The sequence below is a fragment of the Canis lupus genome, chromosome 28, assembly GCF_011100685.1.
Source record: "Canis lupus familiaris isolate Mischka breed German Shepherd chromosome 28, alternate assembly UU_Cfam_GSD_1.0, whole genome shotgun sequence".
Classification (NCBI taxonomy): domain Eukaryota; kingdom Metazoa; phylum Chordata; class Mammalia; order Carnivora; family Canidae; genus Canis; species Canis lupus.
This window is the reverse complement of record NC_049249.1, coordinates 16199331-16211455: the sequence shown is the minus strand read 5'-3', so window position 1 is coordinate 16211455 and position 12125 is coordinate 16199331. Positions and strand designations below refer to the sequence as shown.

General features: G+C 53.5%; 1 protein-coding gene and 1 pseudogene across 7 annotated transcripts in view; one reads left to right on the top strand and one right to left on the bottom strand.

The window, feature by feature from the left end:
- Nucleotides 1-12125, top strand: part of SH3PXD2A (SH3 and PX domains 2A) — a 235174-nt gene that overhangs the window by 152162 nt on the left and 70887 nt on the right. For all 7 annotated transcript variants that reach the window (XM_038578696.1, XM_038578699.1, XM_038578695.1 and 4 more), the window contains one exon: nt 1159-1187. In XM_038578696.1, the coding sequence (XP_038434624.1) occupies nt 1159-1187 (29 nt within the window). The remainder of the gene's footprint in view (nt 1-1158; nt 1188-12125) is intronic.
- On the bottom strand, nt 6965-7097 carry LOC119866633 (annotated as a pseudogene).

The window sequence follows — 12125 nt, the reverse complement described above, 5'->3', positions numbered from 1 at the left end:
GTTCCTTTCTCCACAAAATCATCTCTTTCCAGCTGGCAGACCTAGCTGGCTAGTTCACTTAGACCAGAGTCCAGCAATTGGCATTTTCTTTGATCCCCCAGGGAAAATAAAGGCATTTCCTCTCGTCTCCAGATAGATCCCCAGCCAGCCCCTCGTGAGCACTCAAGGAACCTTCAGCGTTTCAGAGGCCTGGGACGCTCCCCTGAGGATTGGTGGAAGGGAGCGGTGGTGGGAGGGGCCAAAGGCCGGACCCAGGGCAGGGTTGGGGAAAACAGCCTGATCCTGAGTCTGGAATTAATCCTTGTTGGAGGGCCAGCCGAGGCTCCAGCCCGGGGTAGCTCAGCGCAGGTTAACGGAGGCTGGGAGGTGTTGAGTTGTTGCCATTGACGAGATTTGAACCCAATACTCAGGAGCTCAACCTCCATTCCTACTCTTCGCAGCCTCGCAGTTACCCTTGTACTGTGCGGTGCCCTCGCTCACGGCTGCTGAATCCCGAGATTCCCAGTCTTTGACCTTAAAGGGTGAAACACCTGTCTGTTCAGTATTCAGCCTGTATATCCACACCTACACCGGGCCCGGGGCATGTCATGGGAGGAGTCAAGCCACAATATGACCTCAGGGAGCCTCGGGTCTAGGGCAGGGGCAGACTTTAATCCAAGGGTCACGCAAATCTGTAATTATGCAGAGGAGCGGAGGAGGTGGGGAGGATGTCGGGCTAAGACACGCTAAGGAGGTGACATTTCAGTCGTGAGTTGAAGTCTAAGTGGGCTTGAGCAAGCGGTGCAAAGAATTGGGAGACGAAGCGCTGCAGGGGAGGGGAGTGGGCGCCCGGGGCCTCAGTTTCCCTCTTTAGGAAGGGTGTGAGAAGCTGCCCCGCCCACCCCCGGCCGCCCGAGGCCCGGGGAGGTGCGGGCTGAGCCCCCTCGGGTCGGCGGGGGGGTGCGGGCGGGGCGGGGCGGGGCCGGGCTGGCGGGGAGCGGGCGAGCGCGGCGCGCAGGGTGTGCGGCTGCGGAGCGCGGCTGCCGGGCCGCTGGGATCACATGAGCGGCGGCGCCGGGACCGACCGCCCGGCCCGGGGGCCCCCCGCAGCCGCAGCCGCGCAGCCCCGCGCCCCTGCCCGGCCCTAACCATGTCTGTCTGTTGTTGCTTCTTTTTCAGAGACTATGGCGGTTCCAAGAGGAAGTCAGGTAAGGCAGCCTCCGGGCGTCCTCCCCTCCAGCCCCCCTGCGGCCTCGCGCTCGCGCCTCGGGGTCCTGCAGAGGACTTTCCGGGGGCTTGTCCTTGCGGGTCGGCGTCCGCTCCAGGGCCCCTGTCCCCAGCCCGTGGCCCCGAGGCGCCCTGGAACTCGCACTTTCTCCTTCTCCCACCGAGCCCCTGGGGCTGTGCCCGGGCTCTCCTCCCCGTGGGAGTGCGGGGGGGGGGGGGCGGGGAGGGCGTGGGGGTGTCTCGTGAAGGGCTCCCGCAACGCTGGCAGCGGCCCTCCCCCCTCCGCGGGCTGCGGTGCGTCTTGCTGGGCACTGCTGTGACTTCTGGGGTCCTTGCGGGGTTGCGGCGGTGATGAGGGGGGTGACAGCCGCAGGGTTCTCCCCGCACGAAGGTGAGATCCTGGACAGAAAGGGGGGTCCTGCCTGGGCGACTGCGAGTTTTGAACGCGTGCAGTGCAAGCCTTTTCCCTTTCCCCCAGCTCCGAGCGTTTTCTCCTTGCTGCGGGGGTGGGGGCTCTCCGAGGTGGCAGCAGAGACCGGGATGGGAGGGAGCCGACAGGGCCCTGGCATTGGCCTGACAGGTGCCAGGGGCCACCCCGAGTTTGCGTGGGGAGTGGGGACAGGGAGAGAGGCGGGACAAGTCCTGGGACGCTGCGTGCTGGGCGCTGTCGGCAGGGGTCAGAGAAGGATTCTCTCTGGGTGGGGAAGGCGGGGTTCTGCACGTGCCTGGGTGTGGGTGACGCATAGTTCATTGGGGGAGGGTGGTCCCTAGGAGTTAGGGCTGTGTGTGTGGTGGCAGCAGACTTGAGCATCTGTGTTGGCATATGTGTTGCTCATATTTGTGGGGGTGGTGAGTTATGGGGATGGGCAGGCATCTGGGGGTTCTAGCCCTCTGGGATGTGGGAACATGTATACACACGTGGCTCACGTTATTGGCTCCCGTGAAGAGATACCTGTTGAAGTGCCTTGACCTGTGGATCAATAGAGGAGTGTGTGTGCCCGTGTATGATGGATAGAATTTGAATTGGGATAGGTGTAATTGTATGTAGTGTGTTTCTATGGGTTGGCATGTTTTGTGTGTGCAAGTGCTTGCTTGTATGACAATTGGGACCGGGAAAGTTGCATCCTGGCTTATGTATTGGGGGACATGTGTGCATGTGGGGTTGTGCATGTGCACACATGGGTCTTCGTAGTTGTGTGCCGTGAGGGTATGTTTACTCCTCAGGGTGCATAGGTGTTGAGTGTGTGCCAGTGTGTCAGGGTGTATCTAGTTAAGAGTCTGTTCATGTGTGTTCGTGTACACGTTTGGGAGGTGTCTAGTGTGAGAGAAGATGTGTGTGTGCATGTGCCTGTCAGCTGGGCAGGGGGTATCTCAGGTATGCCCACCCACCGGTGCAGAGGGGGTATTTTCTGTGTGAGCAGGAGGGTGAGGCTACATTGTGAACCTGAGGAATCGCATATGGCCCCAGATGTCATTTGCAGCCAGAGCCCCCGAAGGGAGAACTGGGAAAGAGGGGCACACTTGGGGTTGCTTCTGTCACAGCCCCCAGCCCCAGCCCCAGCCACAGCCACAGCCACAGCCCCCTTGCCCGGGCCTCCCCTAGCAGCTGAGCCTAGGTTCAGATTCTGCTCTACGTGACCTTAGGCAAGTTTCTAAACTCTGCCTCAGTTTCCTTATTTTCTTTAAAACACAAATGACAATCATATCTACCTCACACGTAGCAGTTTATGTGGAATAGTCCCTACAGTAGTAGGGTAACTACTGTGGAAGCTTAAGTTTGTCATCAGTACTTTCTGAAGCCCTGGGGCCTTGGGCGAGTCCCTCCTCTACTCTGGGCCTCAGTTTTACCTCTAAAAAGTCAAGGGCTGGACCAGATAACCTCTCAGGTCTGCCGAACCCACATCTCTGAGGTCAGGTTCTTTGTTGCTTCCTAGATAAGGCAGGGCCCCACCCAGGCTGCTTCACCCAGGGAAAGCCTCCCCCGTGTTCTCTGCCTTCCACTCTCAGGCCAGGAAAAGGATGGATCAAGAAATTTAATTTACATTGGCTTGCTTATGATAATGGCCACTTAGTGTCATGGTTAGAAGTGCAAGCTCTGGAGCCAGACAGCGGAATATTGAGCCTTGCTTTTCTCCTCTGAGGCCCTGGGCAGATTTCTTACCCTCTCTGTGCCTGTTTGCTCTTTTGTAAAATAGGGACAATATTCATACCCACCTTGTCATGGTTAATTTTAACATGTGTCAATAGTGGTCCATGGGGTTTAGATATTGGTGAAGCATTATTCTGAATGTTTCTTGTTAAGGTATTTTGTGGATGAGATGAACATCTAAATCACTGGACTTTGAGTAAAGCAGATTACCCTCCATAATATGGGTTGGCCTCATCCAATCAGTAGAAGACCTTAATAGAATAAAGGCTGACCTCCCCCCCAGAAGAAGGAATTCAGCTACCACACTCCCTTTGGACTTGAACTGCAACTCTTTCTCGAGTCTCCAGCCTAACCATCCTACCCGCCAGATTTGGGCTCACCAAGCTCTCATAATCACGTGGGCCAATTCCTTAAAATAAGTCTCTTTATATATATACACATCCTGTTCTGTTTTTCTGAAGAACACTGACTAATACACACCTCATGGTTCTAATGAAGACTGTACAAACTAACGTATGTAAGCATGATAAGAATACTGCTTGCAATCTAGAAAGCTCTCCCAAAGTGCTAGCTCCTATTTTTTAATGAGCATCCCCTGTGGGCTCACGTATGTTTCACGAGAAAACGTCATGTATGTTTTCTCATTTGCTGCCCTGAGACCCATTGCATATGGGCTGTGGGATTCTCGTTTTACTGATGAGACACTGAGGCTCTGAGAGGGTGGCTGCCCCCAGTCTGGCAAAGTCAAGAAGCTCATACATGCATGAATGAAACTGCAGGTCAGGACAGAGGGCTCACTCACTGTAGCCTCAAATCAGAGGACATGAGTTGGAAAAAGGAATAATTTTTCTGGTTGGGGGCAGAGAACAAGCAACTTTGGTGATTAAGGGTCAGCACTTGTGTAAGGTGGAGCAGCAGGACTGAGCATGGCTTCTTTGGAGACCAGAGACTTCAGCTGACCTGTATTGAGCAACGGCTGTAGGCTGGGTACTGTGTCAAATGTTGTGGTTACAGGGATGTTTTTCTACCCTCAAGGAGTTTGCAGTCCTCTTAGATGAACTGTATGTATAAGAATGTCTTGTTAAAGGAAGCAAGGAAATGACATGGTTACCTGAGGAAGAGTAATCCAGGCCAAAAGCACAGCTGGTGCAAAGGCCCTGGGGTGGGAGCATGCCGGCCCACTCAAGGCATGGCAGGGAGGTTTGTGGCTGGGATGAAAAATAGTGGAGGGCAAAGTGGTAGGACGTGAGTCAGAGAGGTAGCTGGAGGTGGGGAAGCAGCACAGACCATGTAGGGCTTTGCAGACCCTTCAAAGGGTCTTGACTTTCACTATGAGTAAGAGGAAGAGCCATTAAGGGGTTCTAAGGGGGGTGAGGGGCATGATCTGACTTGGATCTCAGGAGGAGTCTTCTGACTGGTGAGTGGAAATGGACCAGGAGAAGAGATAGGTGAGAGGCCATGAGAATTCCAGCAGCAACAGAGGGTGAGCTGCTGTCAGTGTGGCTGGATTTCGATGATTGCATGTGGGCCATGAGGGTTCCTGGTGGTGCTGGGGGGCAGCAGTCAGCCCCGCTTGCCAATCATGTGACCTTGGGCAGACCCCTCCAGCTAAGCTCGGCTGCCTCACCATTCTGTTGTATTGGTCAGGGTTCAACTAGAGAAACAGAACCAGGGGAGCTCCATGTCAAGAGATTTCTTGCGGGCAGCCCGGGTGGCTCAGTGGCTTAGCGCCGCCTTCAGCCCAGGGCCTGATCCTAGAGACGCAGGATCGAGTCCCACGTCGGGCTCCCTGCATGGAGCCTGTGCCTCTGTCTCTCTCTCTGTGTGTCTCTCATGAATAAATAAATAAAATCTTAAAAAAAAAGAGAGAGAGAGATTTCTTGCAAGGAATTAGCTTCTGCAATGGTTGGGGTTGGCTTTGCAAGTCCAAGATCCAAGGGCAGGCCAGCATCATGGTCTACAGGTGAAATTTCCTCCTCAGTGAAGCCTTGGCTCTACCTACCCTCAAGGCCTTTCAGGTGATTGGCTCAGCACTGCTCCCCTCCCCAAAGTATCTAGGATAATCTTCCTCAAAAATAATTATGGACTTTGTCACATCTGCAAAAAACCTTCCCCAGGAACACCTAGAGTAGTGAGTGAGTGGTGAGGTAGCTGGGAACTGTAGCCTAGTCAGGTTGGCACATAAAACTGGCCGTCACACCTATAAAATGAAGTTGTCAGAGCAGCCACCTGCATGCAGCAAAGTGCAGAAGGTTCCAGGAGGTGATGCAGTGAGGGGGCTTTGCGCCTGGTGGTAGGGAGGGCCTGTCGCTAGTAGCTGTGCTTGGCTTCCTTGGTGAGCTGAGAAGAGGCTGGAGCAGGCTCCCCAGAGCAGAAGGTTCTCCTCACACCTAAAAATTTCAAGACCCAATGCCACTTTCTCGCTTCTGGAAGCTGCATTTCTCCACAGCCTGGCTGTGGAGTTCCAAGCTTCGCCACCAGGTGGGGGCAGGCGGCCGCGGATTGCGGAGTTTTGTCTCGGTCCTGGATTGTTGCCAGGCAGGGGGCCTGATGCGCCTTCCCTTCCAGCAGTCCTGTTGTGAGGACCTGCCCCCTGTTTAAATGCAAATGAGGTTACTCAAGAGTGTTGCAAGTTCTTTTGGGCAAGTGTTGATGTTCCTCCTGAAATCCTGTTTACTTTATCCTTTTCCTTGGAAGATTGGTGAGTTCAGGCCGGCTTCCATTTCACTGATCATAAAATTTGCATTACTGGATGAGTTAATGGGGTGGGTGTCACTCTGGTGAGCGCAGAAGCATGGTGCTTGAAGATAAGAGCTTAGGTTTTGGGGTTAGATGGGCAGGCTTGAACCCCAGCTCTGCCAGGTGTTTGCTCTGTGACTGGCAGGTTGCTTAACCTCTGACCCTCATGGAAAATGGGGGTAAGTATAGTGTCTGTGTCATTAAATGTAAGGACCAAAGTAGCAGAGGTCCTGGCACATAGCGAGCTCCCAATGACAGCAGCTACCACTGTTACTGGTGTGAGTGTTGATAGATCCTGGAAAGAGGAGAGAAGTTGGTCTTACCTTTGATCTGTGAGTTAAATGACCCACTTGAAGCATTTATTTTCATTTTCAGAGCCCTAAGCCTGGCCTCGGAGGAGATAGAAGCTAGACCTAACCACTTCTGAGTAGTCTGTTGAGTTAAGAACCCGGATCTGGAGCCAGGGTACTTAGTTTCAGATCCCAGTCCTGCCAGTTGTGTGGTGTTAGGCAAGTCCTTAACTTCCCTGTGCCTCAGTTTCCTCGTCTGTGAAATGGGAATGTTGATACGACTTCATCAGGTTGTTTGAGGCTTGAATACCAGTTACTGCCTATGAAGTGTTAACTCCAGCACCATGCCTGGTACAGTAAATGCTCACTAAGGATTAGGCCATTTTTATTATGAATAGGAGGCAGTGCCATAGGGATCCAGCTCTGAAACAGGAGGGACCTCTAGCTTTGCTGTTTGCCCCCCTCCAAAAAGTGAGCCCTCTCAATCAGATAGGAGAAGGTGGGGTGTGTGCTGTCTCATAATCGCTGGTAAACCTTATAGCAACCAGGGCGGACGGATAGTCTTGTCTGCATTTTATAGACCAAGGTAGGTAAGGAACTTGGCCCAGGTTACCTAGCCAGGTACACACAGGATTTGCATCTGGCCCTTCTGTTAGCAATAATCATGCCTCGGATAGACCTCATTGGCTAGAATACTGCCATTGCACAAGGCTGAATCTGGCCCTTCTGATCCAGACTCTTCCGCTGACATCTGTTCCATCCTGAGCCAAGGCCCAAAGGATCCACAGGTGGCCAGGACTTGGGTTCTGAAGGCCTCTGGGAGGAGGATCCATAGACAGGGTTGGGGGCTACCCCAAGAGAATATCACTGAAGTGTCTAGAAGGAACTGACTGGTCATCAGGGATTCTTAAATGGGGGAAAGGTTTCTTTACAAGGTGTGGCAATTATTCTCTTTGTTTATCTTTGTATGAATTTGGTTTTTAGTAAAGTAGATTTGCTTTAAGGTCCAAAAGTACAGGCTACTAGGAAGTGTGTCTGCCCCCCTCCCATAGAGGCGGCACCTAAAGGAGGAGCTCTGCCTGTCTCAGGTGGGAGTGGGCAAAACTAGCCTCCTGCTGGCCACACCACCCTGGACCCTGGAGTGAGGGCCAATGTGATGCAAAGAAAGTGGGTCTATAAGGCCTCTGGGGCTGTCCTCCTCCAAGATGAAGCCCCCACCCCACCGTAGGGCAAAGAGCAGAGTGAGCCAGGGCCCCAGGCCTGACCTGCTCACTGGCCACCGAAGGAAGGGGACAGACACAGCAGGCAGCAGCAGCCTTCACTCCCCTCCAGAGCACAGCTTGCCTTGCGCCTCTCATTTCTCTCAAGAGATTGCTGGTCCCTGGCTCTGTGGAGCTCAGGGTTCAACTGAGAGACCAGGATATTGTCAAGGACTCATTAATGAATGCAAGACAGGATAGGTTGTGATCCACAGGCTTTGGGAGTCAACCAGAAGGGAGCAGGGCTGGGCAAGATGGGGGAGGCCGGGGCTGAGCAGAGGGGTGGGCAGCTGCCTCCAGCCGGAGGGCCAGGCACCAGCAAGGACTCAGAGGCTGGAAGCAGGGTGAAGAATCTGAGATAAGGAGAGTTGTCCAACCCCTATTAGGAGTGGAGAAAGGGCTGGGGGAGGGAGGGGATGACGGGACTGGAGTCTCAAAACGAAGCTTTGGAGACTCCATCAAGCAAGACTTTTCAAAGCAATTTCCAAAGCTTTCTTGCCTGCCCGAGCCACCCATCCTCAGACGAGAAAGGCCCAGGCTGCTTGGTGAACATGGCCAAGATATTCCTGGCACCCTCCAACAGCCTGTTCCAAAAGTGGACGCGTCCCGTGAAGGCATCGCCTTCTGGCACATCTCACCCGGGCTGGTGTTTTTAAACAATTCTTATTTTTGTGGCTCCGGGTCCTCAGCCTGATGTCACCCCTGGAGTTCAAAGCCAACTAATTGGAAATGAAAGGAGTCTGATTGACCTGGCAGCTCCACAGCCAGCCCACGTGGCAGTGATGGGATGGAGAAAGTGAACATGCTGCTCACGTGTATGCATGTGCCACCACTCCCCCAGCCAGAGGCAGCGTGGCTGCACTGCTCTGGTGGCCTGGACACAAGGCACGGCTAAGCAGGCACGCAGAGGGCTCCTGGCATCACGTGCCTCACCCCCAGGTAGTCTTGATTCCCTTGGCCCTGCTTACTTAGCTTTGCTTTGCCCCTTGCTCCTGTACCCCAGCTTCCGCTACCAGGAAAGCAGAAGGATGGCCCTGAAGGGAACAGCAAGTATAAAGGCTGGAGACGTGCTTCAGAGTCCTCAGCCTGCTCGCTGAAGGACAGGCTCCAGGGCCCTGCCCAGACCTTGCCAAATCAGCATCTCTGGGGGTGGTGCCCAGAATGTGCAGTGTTGATGGGCTCTCCAGGGATTCTGAGATGAAGCCAGGGATGAATCTGAGGTGGGTCATCCTTTGGGTTGATGGTGGTGCAGTGAGGCTGCCCAAGGACTGGCGCCCTCATGATGCACCATGACTGAGGCTGGCCTTGCAGGTACACTCCGCTGTCTCTCCAGTAAGGGGAGGGGGGTGGGCCACCAGGGGAAAGGGGACCCATCGGAGGACAGAGAACACTGGCTGGCCCAGCAGTCAGGGCTTGGAGAATGGCCGAGGGGCCTCCCCCACCACTGGCCTCCCTCCGGCCTCATCAGGAGGCAGTGATGAGACTCGGTCTGCCTTTTCTTTCCATGAGGTTGTCTTCTTAGGGGTAGGAAACACCCACATTGTGGTCCAGCAAAGAAATGCTTCCCACCGCAGCCCTCAGCCAGAAAATAATGTGTTCCTCACTTCGGCTTTTTGGTTTATAGGCATGTGACAAAAGAGGCAGCATTTCCAGTAATGATGAAGCCAGTGGAAAAAAAAAGATTGGGGGAAATGTGCGTTACTTATTATTTTAGCACCTTTTTCTGATCTAGAGTTACTTTGTTTAGAAACAGAAATGTGGCGTGTGTAACTTAGTTGGCTCATGGCATTTTTATAATTGGTCAGTACTGAAATGTGAAGGCGGAGAAAAATTTTCCAAAGTTTCAGTAAAAATTAGACGTTTGCAGGGGGAAAAAAAAAGTTTTTCCCCGACTCTTTCTGCTTTGCCCCCTGGATCTTGCCATTGCCACACATGACCCAGGCAGCTGGTATGAAGATGTCTTTGTTAATGTGAGAACTGGAATCTTATATGAAGGGAACTGAGCCGTGTCAAAGTCCCATCACCTCCCGGTGCTCAGAAGGAAGAGCAGTCACCTCTAAGTGATCCTTCCCCCTGGCACTGCTCCTGGGTAATGGGTGCAGTGTTGTAGGAAACCCCTCCGGCACGGGTGGGGGGCTTGCTTTCCCCTCGTGTTGGATCGGAGTCAGGGTTGGGTGCATCACTGTACCTCGCAGAGGGGTGAGGTCCTTATAAAGCTGTGATGACAGATGGTGACAAGAGGCCAAAGTAAGACTGTACATTGGTCCCCTGGGGAAACCTAGGAAATCTGCAGATTTAACACCGCTTGAGGCAGATCTCTCAGGATAGGACAAGTTCCTCTGGTCTGTCAGCCCCCTGCCATGCATCATCCTCCCTGGAGCCTAGTTGTGCCAAGAGCCCTCTCGCTTGCATTTGGTCACGGGATTGTAATGATTAGGGCTCTTTCTTCAACTTCATTGATGACATTGGTTGCTCTCTCTGCTCTAAATACACAGCTTAATCGACACTGGTGGCAGCTCTCCCCCGGGGCAGACAGGTAGAGGGGGTGCCTTACAGGCCAAATCTATAGGAAGCGGTTTCTGAATGGATGCCGGTACTGGACTTCCTTGCTGGGATGAGCTGGTTCGTGCCAGACCTGTAGCTGACCTTACTGGCTCTGCCTTCTAGATTTCTCTAGTGAACATGCACACACCGCCTCTGCCTGGCCCTGCAGTAGAAGCTGTGAGGTACCAAGATGGATAGCATGAGGTCCCTGTCCTCAAGACTGTCAGTTGGGTGAAGGAGGTAGGAAAGCAAACAGCAGTAATGATACAACATCCAAGTGCTGTGGCGGAGGTGGGGCTGAGTGAGAGGGAGCCTGCCCGTGGGAGGCACACAGCCCTGCCTGGGGGTGCCGAGCAAGGCTTTCCACCCAGGCTCACTGAGGTTTTTAAATGAGTCAGCCTGGAGAAGAGGGAGAGCGGCCATACAGAGGACATCTGGCCAGTCTCAGCATTAGCAGTGCCACGTCTTCTAAACTGGGCCGAGGCTCGTCCTCCATATCTCCACCGTATCTCCTGGGGGGCACTATTTCAGAGATGCTGTTGCAAATGGCCACTTGTTCGCTAAAGTTGTTAAAACTTAAAAAGCTCTAATTATAAAATTAATACGTATGTCTGTGCTAGAGAGAACTTGCTTCATGGGCCACCTCTGACCCTTTTGTTATCGTGGTGAGGACTCTGGCTTCCAGCTGTCTCTTGGGGGACACATGTCCTTGCCTGTGAAAGGAGCATGGATATGGATTCTATGCAATTCCAGGGTCATGCCCATCCTAGCCAGGTGTTCGGCACCTAGACACGCTCATTAAATATCTGACTAATAAACTGATCGCCACTGGGGAAAGGCTCTCCAGCCAGGGAGTCTCCCCAGTGGTTGATGAGTGACCGTGATTGACAGGACAGAGAAAAAGCAGCCCTTTCATATCATAGGTGAAGACCAGGGGAACTCATTTTCTCACACTTACGTAATGAGCCAGGACAGAGCACTCTGGGTACCGGTCTCAGTCTCCTTCCATTGGTCTCCTTCCTGGCTTCTCCTGGGGAGAGAAGCTCAGCATTAGCCAGAGATCCTCAGCTCTGGTGCCAAAGGGTTAACTCTGTGCTCCCCGGAGAACTCACACACTCCTGACCCTCCGCTGTCCTCCAGGCCCTCTCAGTTGTGCCTTCTGGGAATAGCTCGGTCACGTGTGAACCAGATGTGGGGATTTCCCAAGCAGTGATGTGTGCGCAGGCACACACACACACACACACACACGCACGCACGCGCATACACACACTCACACTGCTCCGTTTACGTGGCATCTGAGAGCTCAGGGGATTGGTCCAGACCCACGCAGAGCAAGAGAGGGATGGGGGTGAGGAGAGGCCCAGGCGTTGCTGGCACACACCATGGGGGGATACTCCAAGCCCTGCTGAGCCCTGCTCCCAGCAGACATAGATAAGCCGGTTGTTCTTGCTCAGATTCCCATTTCCTGCAACATCCATCTTGCCATAGACCATATTGGTTATGGATAAATTTTTTTTAAAATCTCTTTGACGGGCTTTACAGCAGATGCTCGACCAGACCCCACTAGGGATGTTTTGCCGGGCCTGGGGCGGGGGGGGCTTTCTGTGAGTTTCTCTGCCTAGCACAAATGAGTCTTAGGGTCTTATTCTGGCCTGAGAAGGCCTTTAGGTGGCTCAAGAGGCAAAACCTGGACCAGAGAATATGCTGGGCCCTGGGTACCAAGAGGACCCCAGGGCAGTGGGGTAAGCCAGGCCTCAGTTTCCCCACAAAGTCATGGGACTAAGTATAATGAGTATGCACCCTTCCATCAGCCACTGAAGATTTACTGGGCATCACCTACTATGTTTGGGGTGCTGTGAGGATGCTGATAGGGTTAAGAGCCTGAAAGAACTTCAGATCTGATAGGAGAGACTCAACAAATTTGATTAAGCACCTACT